General features: G+C 44.1%; 1 protein-coding gene across 2 annotated transcripts; it reads left to right on the top strand.

Annotated features, from left to right (window-relative positions):
- Nucleotides 1-7,943: 7,943 nt before the first annotated feature.
- Nucleotides 7,944-10,042, top strand: LOC147902025 (linamarin synthase 2-like). 2 transcript variants are annotated; one of them, XM_087374970.1, is made up of 2 exons: nucleotides 7,944-8,580; nucleotides 8,774-10,042. In XM_087374970.1, exons 1-2 carry the CDS (start codon nucleotides 8,085-8,087, stop codon nucleotides 9,844-9,846), a joined length of 1,569 nt encoding a protein of 522 aa, XP_087231096.1. In that variant the 5' UTR covers nucleotides 7,944-8,084; the 3' UTR covers nucleotides 9,847-10,042. The 2 variants fall into 2 exon arrangements, with proteins under 2 accessions (XP_087231096.1, XP_087231095.1); XM_087374969.1 differs by having other exon boundaries at nucleotides 8,747-10,042.
- Nucleotides 10,043-16,699: the final 6,657 nt, after the last annotated feature.

Here is a 16,699-nt window from a genome sequence, read left to right as displayed (position 1 = left end):
TGGTTTTTATGGGTTTCAAATTGCTTTGTGATGTGTAACAATTTCGAGGTTTTTAACTTATACCATAATGAGTTTGCATTTGCTAGCATGTTTTCTACACGGAAGGACATGGGAAGAAAAAATGAATTGCATTGAAGATGTTTGATCCTTCCTTTAGATTACACTCTCAAATTATGTTATACCAGTGGAAGCTCCTTCCAAGTCCTAGAAAGTAGGCAACCCTTGAAGATGTTAGAACCTTTATTTAGATTACACTCTCAAACTTGTTATGCCATTGGAAGCTCCTAGCCACAGAAAGGAGGCAACCATTGTATGCTAGAGTGGGAAGGGATGTGGACCTACTCGAGTCTACACTTCACCATAAAATTACCCATAAGTTAACTCAAAGATAGTCAAGAAGTAGATGTGGGAGGATTTAGATTTCTTACAACAAGCTATAATCCCATTGCAATCCTTCTTCTCCATTCCACCACCCTCCTTGTCTTCCTCCCCCCCACATCAACAACCTTGCCTTTGGTTTCAAGGAACTCGACAACCTCCACTCCCATGGCCATCCATGCCCCTCCTAGTATAGGTCTCGTCGCTTTGGATCCAAAGGTGTGCCGCCATCCCATCAATCTTCATGGAGGGCCGCTCCTCTTATCCACCTTATTGCTAAACGAGGACACAACATCAGTGTGCCTTTTCTTGATGTGGTGGCTCTTTTTATGCCTCAAGAAACACCATTTGTTTGAGTAACTCACTTTTACAAAGGACTTCCAAGTGAATGTACTGCTGGACAAAATGATCATTGTGGATCGATGGATTGTGGTCTTGAAGAAGTTAGTCTATTATTGAATTTGTTCCATCAAGGCACCTTGTAAGTTACAAATGGCACTCATACTTATTTGATATTTTATGTATTGGGATGTAATTGTTGAGATGCATAAGATCAAACCAAAGAAACATGATCCTAGCTTGGATGATGAGAATGATAGCTCTATAACGGAGGGATCAAATGGATATAATAAGGAGAAACTTGCAGAAATGTGTGCATAGATGCAGGGAAATGAGTTGTTTATGAAGAGCCATTGAGGCTCCACTTCATAAGGGTAGAGCACAATGAGGAAGCAAACCATGGTGTTGTAATCAAAGGGCAAGGAAAGGTTGGAGAGGCTACAAGCTAGGAATTAAAACCCAAAAGGGAGACTAGGGTTCTATTTAAAGGAGGAAGAAGTGAAGAAGGTGCACCAATTAGGCAAGTAGAACTTATAGGAGTGAAAGCATTGGTGGTCATGCTATTAGTACAGGGGAGAATATAGAGGCATATGCCAGTGTTATGTCATAGATGAAGGTTAAGAAGAATGCAGAGAAAAGTATAGCATAGGTGAACTTTCATGTAAGATAAAGTTTTTAATAAAGCAACCATTTATTTAGACATCATTAATGAGTATGACCATTTCTGATGAGTTTGTTTTTATATTTCAAGGGTATATCTTTACAAAAGAAGGTATGTACATTACCTTTTTGCAAGAGAATAGTTATTTATTGATGTGTCTTGGGATCAAAATTACTCCATGGAAATGGGTGTTGAAAGTATCAAGTTAATTACTTTAGTAGTGCCATTTGCTATTTTTATTTGAAAGATAGCTTAGGAAAACATAGTAGTAAATACTCATCATTTTTGGACTTTTGTTAATTCATATTGATCACTGGTTACACATATATAGGTGAGACCTAGTTCAAGTTAGGGCAAGCTATATATAGCTCTAACACCCCCACTCAAACAAAGGTCTCTAGCTATGGATGAAAAAACCCTTGGTGAGCATAAGGGAAAAACCTGAGCTCCTATATACATGTATACAAGTTGATCATTTGTACAATTACTTACAAGTATGTAATGTAGATGTGCATCTACATACAAAAGGTCACCCATAGGTGTGTTAATCTTGAAAGATAGAAGCTTTAAGAACTCCAAATTCAGATTGTAGCACTGTAAAGCGTGCCTCACTAAGTCCTTTAGTGAGAATATCTGCAATCATCTGAGAAGTGGGACAATGTTCAATCATTATCACCCCTTTCTTCACTTCATGTCTGACATAATGGTAATGAACAACAATATGCTTGGATTTGTTATGCTGAACATAGTCTTTAGCCAGACTTATGGCCCTTTGCTTATCATATCTGAGAGGAGTACTAGATGAGGGAGGATGACCAATATCTGTAAGCAATTGTCATAGCCAAACCAATTCTCGAGCTGCTAGAGAGGCCCTCCATACTCAAATTCTGTGGTAGAAATAGCAACACAACATTGCTTCTTACTTGCCCAAGAGACCAAGCAACCATTGATAAAGAAGCAATTACCACTTGTATACCACATAGAGAAGTGAGAGCTTGCCCAATCTGCATCTATATATCTCAAAAGATCAAGAGACATCACAGAATATGATTCTGTATGATGTCGATAAACTAATCCAAAATCAAAAGTGCCTTTCAAATACTTTAGAACACATTTTGTTGTAGACCAATATTGACCTAGAAAATTGGTAGTAAAAAGAATATTTGGTCGAGTGTTCAACCCGACAAATTGTAGGCAACCAACAAGACTGGCATAGGGTTGATGTGAAACCTCAACATCATGGGTCGATCTAGTATTTTTGATAGAGCTCACATATGTTCGATCAAAATCAATCTCGTTTTTGTTGGAAAGGATGGTAACAATATTATCATATAATGGATCCTGGACTGTGTCAAGAAGATAGGCCACCAATTGATTTCGTGGAATAGGTGCACCAACAGCAGCAACTCGATCGACGATATTCTTGAATGACTTAATATGAGTTGTCATAGGAGCTCCAACTTTGTACGGAGTTCTCAAAAGATTACGAAGATAAAGAAACTCTGTGACAGATTTCTTCTCAAAAGTAGCAATGAGATATTCCCATATTGCATGAGAAGAAGGAAGGACAAATACATCCAGCATAAGAGAATCATGTAGAGCAGATAAAATATACCGACGAGCTGCTTTATCATGAGAATGCCAATCGGCAGAGTCAGATCTCCATTGCTGAAAGAGAGGGCCTTGAGTCACAAGAGCATGATTCGCAGTTGCATCAATAGGTTGGGATGGACAAATGAGATCCCCAAAAACAATATCCGAAAGATTATCGCCTTTGAGTATCAATAACATCTTCACTTTCCAACCAAAAAAACCTTGTCCTTGAAACAGAGGAAGAGATCATTGGCCAGAAGGAAAGTCGTTGACGATTATAAACGTTGCCATCATGCTTCGGGAGAATACGTGTATCAAATCTCACATCAATGATCAAAAATACAATGGTCTCTCGGAAAATATAGAACTCGAGATATGGCAAAAGAAGGATAGAACATGGGACGAGAGTATGCTAGAAATAGCATACATGCGAAGAAAAGCACTTTGAGCTTGTTGATCACGAAACCACAATATTTTTGAAGAAAAGTAGAGCTTCTCGATCACAAAACAAAGATATTTTTGGCAAAAAGCAATACGATCGTGTCGATCATGAAACCAATATGTTTATCATCACGAAGCCACGATATTCTTGGTGAAAAGCACTACGAGCGTGCCGATCATGAAACCAAGAAAAAAAGTAGTCGGCATAAAAACTGACGTAACTTTTTGCTTTGAAGTCCGATCGGGGCGTTTAAGAGCTCAAAACAAAGAGCACGATGACAACTACACTTTGCAAATTGATCCATGATCCATTTGTGACCAATAAGTTTCTCAAATTTGCACCAGTAGACCTTTTAAAAAACCACATCAAGTTAGATGTTGAAATCGACAAGGGAAAATAAGCAATGAGGTTCTGAAAGCGCTATGTATTGAAATCAACAACTAATACTTCCTGTCTTTCTTCGTTATAGTGAGCATACAATAGCAAGACCTTTGTAGCTCTGATACCATGTTGAGAGAGAAGAAGAAGAGATGATAGACACACCAAATAGACTCCCAAAGACTAATTCATATTGATCACTAGTTACACATATATAGGTGAGACCTAGTTCAAGTTAGGGCGAGCTATATATAGCTCTAACATTTACCCACTCCCCTTGAGTTCTCCATTCTTTCCCTCCTCCCCTTCTAAGAATTAATCCACTGCTCATTCAAGCCCCCCCAACATATAAATATTCTTCATGATTTCCCTATGAACCTCACTAGAATAGCAAAATATTGAGCTGCACTTCCCTCACGATCCTCTAGTGCCTCCCTTACCACCCTTGGGAGAATATCTCATTCGTAGGCCAATCTGAAGGAATACACTACATCACCTTGCACACAAACAACCTTCACATAGACTTAAGTTGGACTAAACACAAACATCTTGCAACTTTGGCATTCCATAGACCAATCCATTGTCAAAATCATTTACTGCGAATGGGTCTTGCCCATTCTAAAAATCAATAAGAGTAAGAAATTAATGATCCCTCATTATATCTTGAGTCTACAAATAAGCTCTTGAAGGCTGACATCCCCTATGACCATTCCACTGTAGGGACTCCCCAAGCACTTTACAAGCCCCAATGAGCCCCAAAATTAAATCAGACCCAAGAATTTTGATAAAAAGGGCCAAAATTATCTTATTATGCCAAGTTAAATTACGCCATGTACCTACCTGAACACCCCTTGCTCTTTCATCGAACCAGTTCACACATTCACTCCGAGGTATGGTGCTCAAAACATTTTGGCAAGCACTTGCATAGCAAAGCCAAATTTCGAATCGGTATGTCTAGTAACCCCAAACCTTGTTTCAAGTTAGGAGCCTTCATCAGCTCTCCCAAGAAATATATTGAACCTTCCTCTGCTCTTACCCTCTTCTTCAACCCAAAGAAATCATCTTATAAGGTTTTTGACCTCAAGCCAATGTGATTTCCTAAAATTCAAAATAGAAGAAACATAGACAATTGCAACAAAAAGTGCATGGCACTAAATAAGCATAGGTTTGGTATTCCACCCCACACACACCCATAGCACCCTTAGAACTTCTCTTTAATATTCCCATAGTCCCATTTAGACCCTTGCATAAGGCTAATACCCAACCCCAATTCCCCCCCCAACTACAAGATAATAGTGCCCCCTGAACCCAATTAATAGGCCCATATGACATCTTGAACCTAGTTAGGCATGGGCATTCGAGTACCAAATAACTTCACCTGTCTGCGTACTGATCTAGAAGATGATCCCAAATGACTTCACCCATCTGCATACTAATCTAGAAGTGTCACACAAGGCACTTAACTTAGCTAGTAAACTTTTACTGCTTTTCGTCTGAGAAAGCAACCAAGTCATCAACAAATAACTTAACTATGCAGACCAATGATTTTCAGTAACTCTGGCCTTCTTCAACATGAACACAAGGGGAACTCTTCTAAAAGAAAACAATAGACTCGGGGAAAGGGGACACCCGTGCTGAATAGGCCTTCTAAAGTGATAACAACCTACCACCTTGACATTCAAGCACAAAATGGCTAAGGCATTTCCAAACAACATCTCCACCATCTTCCCATACGAATCTTCAAATCCGAGGCACCTCAGAACCAAACTAACATAATCCGAGGAGCCTGATTTCGTCAAGATCAAAGCAAAGAGCATGCATTGTCGACCTAAAACAAAACAACAGACTCAGGGAAAGGGGACACCCTTGCCGAATGGGCCTTCTAAAGTGATAACAACCTACCACCTTGACATTCAAGCACAAAAGCTAAGGCATTTCCAAACAACATCTCCACCATCTTCCCATACAAATCTTCAAATCCGAGGCACCTCAGAACTAAACTAACATAATCCGAGGAACCTGGTTTTGTCAAGATCAAAGCAAAGAGCATGCATTGTCGACCTAGAGCTTTAGCATAACCCAAACCAACAAAATTATTTAAAATGTTCTAAAAAATCACCCTTTCTTTGATAAAGCATGTTTGCTCTCGATCTACCATACCCATACATACCTCTATGATCGTGAGCACCAAATCCTTGTTGATCACTTTACATGATGTGTTCAACATTGTCATTGGGTGCAAGTCACCCACACTAAGGCAATTTGTCCTTTTTATAAAGGGTTTCCCAACATTTACATCTTCAGATCAAAATCTCCTAATTGCAGAGGCATTAGCTATTGTCCTCCATTGCCACAAAGTCATTGTTCAACAAGTCCCAAAAAGCGTAAGAAGAATTCCTTGGTTAGGCCATCAGAGCCCGATGACTTTCCCTTTTCCAAGGTATTCGAAGCCTCTTTCAACTCATCTTCAGAAAATGGCATGCTAGCCCAACTTATTGCCTACTAGTAGAGACCATGGACTCCACTGTATCTAACACATCATTGCCCTTCTCAAGCCAGACTTGATGAGCAATAGCTCCCAACTATTTTCTTAAAACATCTACATTCAACTTTGCTTGCTTTTATTTCCTCTCTATCCCCATTCTACCCCTCTCCCTGCTCCCATTGGACCTCCCCCCTCTTCCCATTGGACCTCTCCCCCCTCTTCCTATGTTGGATCTGTAGTGGCACTATTGCCACCTTACTTTAAAAGGCCACCTAGTTTCAAAAGACAATTGCTCCCAAGGAATTGGACAATAGGCCTAAATAGCTCAGAGGTCTCCCTAATAAGGGCCCCCAGTGATAGAAAATGCACCTATTAATTAATTAGTCGATGTGGGGGAGAGCTAGACGAAAATTACGGTAAGGTGGGGGTGGCTCGATTATTTAGAAGTCTCCCGAAGCTAAAGATTAATCAAGAAGTCTCCATAAGTTGATGGGTGAGGTTATAAATACACGGGGGCACTGATTCAGCGCAAAGGGAGGTAGAGGGAGAAAAGGGAGGGAGAGGGAGAAGAGAGGAAGGAAGGGGAGGGAGAGGGAGAAAGGGGAGGGAGAGGGAGAAGAGAGGAAGGAAGGGGAGGGAGGAGAGGAGATGGTGGAGCAGGAGAGAAGAGGGAGGAAAGGAGAGGGGAGACGAGAGGGAGCAGGTGGGAGAGAGGGGGAAGAGAGACAGGGAGCCAGAGATGCAGAAGGATAGAGGGGGGATGCTCAGGCAGATGCAGAGTAGAGAGTAGGGGCAATTGAAGCATGATGTAGGTTAATTCACGGGCAATACTTAGGTTTGAGCGATCAATTAATTAATAGTTTTAGTGCGAGGAGTGAGTAGACGCCCCCAATGAGCTTTATTCGGGTATTAGTATTAGTTGAGAGGAGCGAGATGCCCGATTAACCTATGCTTTAAGCGTATGGGCATTTATTCATTCGAATTAACCTATGCTTTAACTGTATGAGTGTGATCGCGAACCTTCCAGAGAGCATTATCGCGAACCTTCTAGAGAGCACGATTGGGAGTACATAGTGCCTTGGCAGGTTCTCTCTCACTCCCTCCTTCGCACTTGCATTGTCTCTCAGGTTCTATCTCAAGATGCTCTCTTTCTCTCTGCCTGCTCGTGCTGCCCTCTCTCTCTCTCAGGTTCTCTCTCTTAGGCTTCTCTCTCTCTCTCTCTCTCTCTCTCTCTCAACAGGCCTAAAAATCATGCAAAGTAATTTGATTGACTCACTTCCCTCTTTGGCCTTCCTCTCGACTCATTGAACACTTCCCTCTCTAGCCTTCATCTCGACCCAAACACGGAGGGTTTTGGGCTATGAGAATTTTATATGTAAAATTAGATTCAATCTATGATTGGTTTAGGAAATCGAAGTAGTGTAAGTAGTGTAATTGAATAAGGCAGTTTAAGGTGTTTACACACTGTGGGCGCCCAAGATGCAGTTAATGCATCTGAACCGTGGGCGGGCTGTGGGTGGGCAATCTTGCCGGCCCAAGTTCTTTTCCACCACGACGAGAAGGGCTTCTCCCTTTCAAAGTAGTCCGAGGAGGGATTAGCAGCGAATAAGTGAATCTATGCCATATAACCAGACAGAATCGCTTAGGTGGCGTCGAGGAGTGGAAGAGTTTGGGATGCTTTGCGCTCGTCGTCCCCTTTGACTTCTTCGTCTCCTATCGCTCCTTCGCTATCTTGGGAGTACATGCTCTTGTTGCAGATCCATGACTTCTCTCCAAGTTTAAGCTAACAGAAGACAACACCCTCCCCCATGGACTCTCTCCCTCCTCGCCCTCACGCTGTCGCCATGCCATGCCCTTTGCACGGCCACATCACTCCCTTCTTTCACCTCTTCAAGCTCCTCGCTTCTCACGGTTTCACCATCACCTACATCACCACCCCACGCTTCCAGCCCAATGCTCATCAAATCCAGCAGCTCCAGTCTCAGGGCCTCGACATCCGCATCGCCCTCGTCCCCGACGGTTTGCCCCCTGACTACAGGGTTTGCGTCAATGATTTCCCCAACTACTTGCGCCATTTGGAAATGCTGAGGGAACCGGTTGAGGACTTGGTGGAGAAGATCAGAGCGGATTTGTCATGTTCTCCCATTACCTGCATCCTCTCCGATTCTCACCTTGGATGGCTTCAAGACGTTGCCAACAAATTCAGTTTACCACGAGTCTGCTTTTTAACGTCTTCCACGACGGAATTCTCGGTTCTTTTCCACCAGCCGATGCTAGAAGCGCAAGGGCTTCTTCCATTCAAAGGTGCGATTTCGTTTATTGGAGAGAGAAAAGAAATCAGTGCATCTCCGTTGATCACTATTGAAGGTCTTGGTCTTTGGCTCAGAGACTTGTCAAGCTAATGGTCTTGCTTTGAGTTGTACAACTTCACTTGTGGAGCTAATCGTCGGTAGCTTTGTACATGCTGCAGGTCGACGCAACGGGACGAGCTCGGAAGGATCTAGCGATGTCATCTCCTGCATTCCTGGAATTCCGCTCGTCCAGCGGGCGGATTTCCCGTCGTTCTTGCAGGTGGAGGATAGCGCGGACTACGAGTTCCAATACTTCATGCGTCAGATCAAGAGGGTAGCGGAGGCGGAGAGGCTCCTGGTGACGTCGTTCGAGGAGCTGGAAGCGCCAGTGATTGAAGCGCTGCGGAAGAGGATAAACATTCGACCGATAGGGCCGGTGATCCTATTGGGCGATGAAGGGGAAGGAGCAGGAGCGACAAGGGCAGGAGAAGGAGGCAAAGGAGCAACTACGGAGGGAGACAAGTGCATGATGGCGGCGATAACGAGGGGTAAAGAAGAAGCAGGAGGAGGTGCGGGGGGTGGAGGAGGTGACGGATCGGTGGGGGATGGAAGTATAAAGGGAAAGAAGGAAGAGGAGGAGAGGCTAGAGGAGTGGCTGGAGAAGCAAGGGGAGAGGACGGTGGTGTACATAGCGTTCGGGACGCTGGCGAACTTGGAGGAGGGGGAGGTGAGGGCGATAGCGGGGGGGTTGGAGGAGACAGGGCAGAAGTTTGTGTGGGCGATGAGAGAGGGGGTGGTGGACGGGGTGGCGGAGCCTCTCCCGCCAGGGTTCAAAGCTAGAGCCCAGACGGACGGCCGTGGCTTAGTATTACCATGGGCTCCCCAGAAGCACTTACTCCTCCACCCTAGCTTGGCTGCTTTCTTCACCCACTGCGGTTGGGGTTCCTCCCTCGAAAGTGTCTGCGCCGGCGTCCCCCTCCTTTGCTGGCCCCTCTATGGCGACCAACTCCTCAATTGTAACCTCCTCACCGATGTTTGGCATGCCGGCGTCAAGATTTCTACCACCGCTGGCAGCAACATGGATCGTCGTCGCTCGCTCTCCGCTACAGATGTGGCGGCTGCCATTGTCACCATCACTCAGTCTGAAGAGTATCGCGTGAACATGGGCAAGCTCCAAGCCGCCGCCCACCGTGCCTCCTCCGGCTCCTCTCGTGACAACTTCCGACAGTTCGTCTCCGACATGTTCACCCTTGCTCAAGCCATGTCTCTCAGCCCTTGATTAATCTTTCGTCTATCCATGCTCGTTTCAATCTTCCATCTAACCAAACTCGCTTCGTGGTTGCTATCTCGAAACGAAGAACATTAGAACTAAAAGTTCGTAAGTTCATGCTAGGCCTTTGTGTAAATCTCAATGCTTAATGTAAAGTGATCCAATGGTGAATGGAAAGAAAAAAAGCAAACCCACTAAAGAACAATAGTGAAAGTGCTCCAATGGTAGATGGGAAGGAAACCAATGGGGTGAAAGCAAACACAGTGACCAGCAAATTCAAAATTCGAATTTTAATTCCCTCCCTCCTCTCTCCTCCCTCCCTCCACCTCCCTCTCCCCCCCCCTCTTCACTCCCTCCTCCCCCTGTCTCCCCCTCCCTCCTCCTCCACGTGTTCTCCTCTTCCCTCCCCGCCTCTTGCTCCTCCCTCCTCCCTCCCTCCTCCTCCATGCCTGTTGCTCCTCCCCCTCCAGACTTGTTGGTCCTCCCCCCTTACCTCCTCCTCCACTCCTGCTAGTCCTCCCCCTCAATCTCTCCTCTTCAACTACTAGTCCTCCCTCCTCCAGCCCTCGTCCTACTCACCCTCCCCTTCTTGTGTGCTACTCCTTTAAGCCTGTATCTCCACCCCTTCTCCTTCTCTACACTCCTTTACTCATGGCACCATTCGAGGACGTCTCCAACAAGTAGTAGGTTCACTTAGAGTTGGAGGCTGAATATGCAAGCAGACCTAGTATAGGATGGAGGGGAGCTTCCAAGCTCCACAGTCTTCATTTGCAAGGAAAAAAACATTTTGACCTTTGGGTAGAAGTATCCTTATATCCTTTAGATCCTGCCAACCGAAAGAGCCCTCCTTTTTATACAATGCTTGAGCTAGTTCAGTTTGTTGGAAATGGACATGCGGGGTTGCTTGGTTATCGCAATCGGTTAAACAATGCTTAGACAATGGCTATGTAGGCAAGCGAGATGCATAGAGCCCAAGAAGAGAAACTAGCATAACTCTATGCAGGAACTTCAATGGTAGAAAAAGGATCTTCATGATAAAGCCAAAGCATTGGACTTGGAGCAAAATGCATTGAACTTGGAGCGACAGAAATTGCAAAAGTCACTCTGTAAGCTAGCTGAAACTCAAAAAGGCTTCGAAAGATCTATATACAACCAAGTTCAACGAGCCGCAGAGGAGGAACAAGAGAAGGCAAAAGAACGAGACTTGCAAAAGATGAATGAAATACCTTTGGGATTGAAGGATAGGAAAAGAAGGTAATTACATAACATGGATGCATTGGCACCCACTTATGGTGCTAAGTTTTGCTTGTGTTTTTCTTTAGGAACTTCATGAGCAATAGCTCCCAACTATTTTCTTATGTTAGGCAACATTCTGAAGGTCTATATCCCACCCCCACACCCCAATGGCTTTAGGGACTTTCATTCCATTCCAAGGTATATAATCATTAGGGGAGAAATAGGGTCTCTAAAGGGCCTCATAAGGAATGGATTAATCCAATGAAAGGGTCATGGTAGGGCCCAAAAAGTCCTAACCCCCCTTCACCTAGGCTCGGTTAAGCCCACAAGTGACCCCACCTATTACACCTCTTATACAACGCCCCCCCTCCCCTTTTTAATTTTGAATTCCCTCCTGAGCCTTCTCTCTCCTTCCTCCCTCCCTGCCTCCACCTCCCTCCCTCCTCCCCCTCTCTCCTTCTCCACCTCCCTCCTCCTCCATATCTGCTCCTCCTCCCACTCCTCCCTCCCTCCTCCTCCATGCCTTCTCCTCCCCCTCCACATCTGCTGGTCCTCCCCCCTTCCCAAAGACATGTACCCATTAAAGTCATGTATCCGTTGAAATATATGTTTATATTTTAGAATGTATTACAAGAGGCCTCATAGGCTATCTTTCTTCTTAGCTAGTTCTAATACATTGAGAATACGGGTCTTTGAATCCCCTAGTGGTCTTCCAGATGTAAACCTAGCTGCAATAGCACTAAGATCCTCCTCTTTTGTTGCCAACAACATAGTTGTTGCTGTCAATGCCCTGCTATGAATGTTCAATCCAAAATCATTGATAGTAGCCAGGTGGTGTATCAATATGACCTTGTCAGCATTCCGAGTAATTTTGGAGTATCTAATAGCACGCGACAATGCCCTACATTTCAGTAGCTCCATAGGCCCTCGAGGTTAAAACTTGTTGTGGAAGACCATTAGATGCTCTATGACTTTGCCGAGGTAATGGGCCAAAAAATGATCTTGCCTAAGTGCGCTATGAACATTACCCCATTGAGATGAGAATTCATTGACCTCAAATGCCTCCTGCAACAATTTAACAAACATTAGAAGACCAACAATACAAATTATACTGGAAGACCATGAAAATACAAAACATTGTTCGAACTTACCACTATAGCATCATCGGCTTCTATCCCTTCCTCATTTGCAATGTTGATGGATCCACATGCTGTGTGACACTCCATTTGAGAGGTAGAAAATTTCTCGTCCTATCTTGGATGTGGAAGCTTCGTCAGGATAAAGTCTTCCATTGTCTGGTCTTTGGAACTAAAAACCCGGGATCTTTGACACTTGTGTCAACATTGAACCTAGATAGGACTTCGAGTGCCTCATCCTCTCATAGTCCAAAAAGAACCTCTATGTCATGGAGAAATACATACTCTTCTCCATCAATGATGAGGGGGGAAAAGGACCATAAGTTTGCTTCTGGTTCAGTGGTCTTTGATGCAGATTCTTGCTCTACTCTTGCTAGGGGCTCTTGGAGTAGGCCCAATCCCTCAGCTGCTTCCATCTTCTCTCTTGCATGGTGAAGACTCTCTTTTGTGTACATGTTAGAGTGTAGTCTAGGGACGAGGATATCATTAGTTCGGATAGAGAGGGTGTTGGATGATGAGGATTCTTCCTATAAATTTCCTTCTTAAAGAAGAAAGATGAATGCCATCTCCCATGAAAGGAATTTAGTGCCTATATTTCTCGTGATCCTCGCTTCTAGGGGGTGATTCACTTCTACCATCCTAAACCCTTCCTCTCTAACATTATCACAAAAGCGAGATAAGCACTTCACAAAATTGGTTTGAATTAGGATAAGATACTTGATGTAATCTATCAAAACCCATATCTTGTGGGAGAGGAGAGCCCATACAAAGGGATAAGGAGACACCAAAAGTGGTGGAGCAAAAGCTACTCCAGCTTATTCCTCTATCATATATATATGAGTATACATGGGCACTGTACAAGTGGGTGGGCACACTGCCCTTTACCCCAACAACCTCCCACTTAAAGGCAGTGTGCCTTTAAGGGAGTATAGTACACATATAATACAATCAGCCATAGACTAAAAAACAAGATGACCACACCATCATCCTATGCCCATCGGCACTTTACAATGTGCAAAGTGCATAGAGGATAAGCTGCTAGCAGACATCAGGATCTCATGCCAGATCTCACTGGGAGAGTGAACTCTCACCACCACGTGCTCTTGTGCTAAGTCCATAGCACCCGAACTGTCACTGTGCAGAGAAAATGTCTCTGTACCACCTGTGACCATAAGCACATAACCTACAATAGACCTCTGCTGGTCTACCCAACCTGCATCACCTGCATGCTGCTCCTAGAAGCATAAGGACTTGATGTCCACAACCGCTTCCCTACTGCCAAAATCTACCATAATCATGCTACCAACTCCCACTGCAACGGAAGCAAGAACTGGAAGTGTAGCACCAATGGCAAACATGTGAGAACCAAGTCTCAACACAGTCATGGATGCATGAAGTACTATGGCTACCATATCAACCATAACTTGCTGCTCAACTGATCTGTGATCGTCAAACCTGCAGTGTTTCAAGTATGAAGCCAATACAGGCAATGGAGTACTCAATAACTTCCCCCTCTCCATACTGAAACAACCAAGTATCTGACAAACATCATCAAGACCATGCAGCTCCCACTGCAAAGCATCCCTGTCCATAAGGAACCATATGGCAAGTAACTTCAGAAGGATAGCAACCTCCTGAATACTGAGACCATAACCTGTCTCACTGCGCATCACATCCTGAGCTCTCATAACGGTATCAAACCTATGAAGCCATGCTCGAGGGGATTGCTTCTGGCCATGAAGGCACTTACGAAGCAAACATATCAATGATTCCTGCCCATGCACAATATGACCCGAGTCAATAACTGTAGAAACCACATCTGTCCTGGCATAACCAGCCAATGGATCATACCGGGCATCATTAGCCAAGGTATCCTCCTCACCATGCATAGCCTCATCCTCATCTGCAAGAGGCACTCTGCATCCTGGGAGTAAACTGTAACTGTCCATAGAAGATGCATCAACAATCTCCATAGGAGTATAAACCTATGGAATACTTGAGGCATTTGACCGTCTCTGACCAAAATCAGGAAGTAATCATGGCTGTCCCAACTTTATAACCTGCTCACCGTGGGAAAAACCTCCCACTCCAAGGGATATGGGCTGCCCCTGCAAAGAATTCGGAGGTATCAGTGCACTTACACCCTCCTGGAACACCACTCTCCTGCTATCCACAGTCCTGGGCTGTCTAAACATAGCATCCTCTCTGAAATAGACATTATGGCTACTTATCAACTCTCTAGCTGAAGAATCCCATAACTTGTAGTCCTCACTGGACTCACTGTATCCAAGGAAGATACACCTCCTCGATCGGGAACCATGAGCATAAGCCTCGCAGCCAAACACACGTAAATGCTCATAACATGGTGCCCTGCCTGTCAAGAAGTCAAATGGCACTCTACCATTCAGAGATCTCCTGGGTGACCTGTTAAGCAAGTATGCAGCTGTCTTACATGTCTCAGCCCAATAGCATTCGGTAAGACCTGCATACCGTAGCATGCTACCAATCTTGTCCAATAGAATCCGATTTATGCCTTCTGCTAAGGCATCGTGAGCAGAAAGATGAGGAGTGGTCAACACCCTCCTGATACCAAGTGTATCACATAGATGCTGAAATCTAGAAGAGGTAAACTCTGCATCACCATCAGTCATCAAGCTCAATAGCTTCTTTCCTCACTGATTTTCAGCATTACCCAAGAAGCGCTGAAATGTATCATATACATCATGCTTCTGCCGAATCGGATAGACTCATATGTATTTTGTAGCAGCATCAATAAATGTCACAAATTAAGAGGGGCCACCCAGTGAAACGGTAGGAATAGGCCCATAAACTGCACTACTATGAACCAACTGCAATGGCTCAACATACCTCTCACTGACTGTCTTCCTTACAAAAGAGGATCCTGATTGCTGATCATCATCACAATCATGACATAAAATTTGAGAGACATCCATAACAGGAATGTATCTCAATGTTGTAAGGGCTTCCATACCTGCAGTAGACATATGTCCAAGTCTGGCATACCATAAACTAGCTGATGGCTGCTTACTAATCATAAGCATCTTATCCTGGACACCTGATACATGCAATGCATAAGAGAATCCAACCCGTGATCCCCTAGCCATAACCAGATTGCCTCTAGCAATCTTCCATGCACGATCACCCAAAGAGACATGATAACCTGCCTCAACCAACTGTCCAGTACTGATCTTGCTTGTAGCAAGTCCTGGTATATGTCTAACCCTCTGTAGAACAAGAATAGAGCCACTAAGCATAACAAGGTGGATATCCCCATAACCATAGACATCCATAGAATGATCAATGCCCATCCAACCACTCTCCACATTGCATTCCTGATATGCACTAAACCATGACCTATGAGGGGTCATATGACATGAAGCACATGGATCTAATATCCAATCACCGAGAATGGGTACATCAGTGGCCAAGAAGGAGGTGTCAAACATAGACAAAAGAATGCCTTCATCACTGCTACTGTCAGTGGAAACCCTAGCATCCATGCCTTGAAGCTCAACATGCTTCTTCTCCTTCTTCCTGTCATTCTTAACCTTGCTCTTCTTCTTGCATTTCTTAGCCATTTCCAGCAGTACTTTTTCATGTGGCCATACTTTCCACAATAGAAACATCTAACACAAGTCCGAGAGCTAGACTTGCTCCTGGAATTTCCCCTTGAACATGACCTGTTTCTACCAATTGATCGACCTTTGGAGTGCATATCAAGGCTGTAATTCAACCCATCAATACATTTCAGCCCATCATGCTATAACATAACACTATCATGGTCATACATCCGGCATATACGAGTATAGAACTCATATGCATGGCAATCTACACCCTGTACACCATCCTGTACCTGCAAGTAGACTGACTTTGAGAGTGATGACTGAATGATAGAGCATGCTTGCTCATCCATGTCATCCCAATCACTCTGTTTAATGCTATTAGGCTTGACACCTTTGCATTGAATGGGCTTATGCTGCCTCTTTTGCACTAACACATCATAAATCTGCTCTTTCCAATACTGAAAGTTTGATCCATCCAACCTCTCAATATCAAAGAGGGCACTACCAGCTGTAGATGCCATATCTGTGGCACAATAGGTCACAACCAAAGAGCAGTATAGTGCAATAGGCAACCCAAATGACCAAAAAATATAGTGTTGTCCAGACCAATCAGGTCTCCAAATAAATTGGCTGATCCAATGCTCAAAAGCACTCAGCCATAAAGAGGCATAAACAAGAATATATGCAGCCCAGTAACTTGCTAATGCCTGGCAATCCAAGTAAGAAATGCACTGAACCAAATGAGCAATGCCTGCTCAACCAATGGCAATAGGAGCCCAGCTCAACTATCCATACACATCAGTGCGGCATCCATTAATGCAAATCCATAATGCATCGAAATGGCATTTACTGCAACACCAATGCATCACCTTGCCAAAGTGTATCAACATGTATGCATTTGCCAAT

This window comes from Dipteris shenzhenensis, chromosome 5, assembly GCF_047967505.1.
Source record: "Dipteris shenzhenensis isolate YYH24624 ecotype China chromosome 5, Dip_SZ_1.0, whole genome shotgun sequence".
In the NCBI taxonomy this organism is placed as follows: Eukaryota; Viridiplantae; Streptophyta; class Polypodiopsida; order Gleicheniales; family Dipteridaceae; genus Dipteris; species Dipteris shenzhenensis.
This window is presented reverse-complemented; position numbering and strand designations above follow the sequence as displayed.

Coding starts and splice junctions, on each gene's coding strand:
- LOC147902025 (XM_087374969.1), top strand. CDS start 8,085: ATGGACTCTCTCCCTCCTCGCCCTCACGCTGTCGCCATGCCATGCCCT. Junction 8,581..8,746: donor AGGGCTTCTTCCATTCAAAG/GTGCGATTTCGT, acceptor TACATGCTGCAG/GTCGACGCAACGGGACGAGC.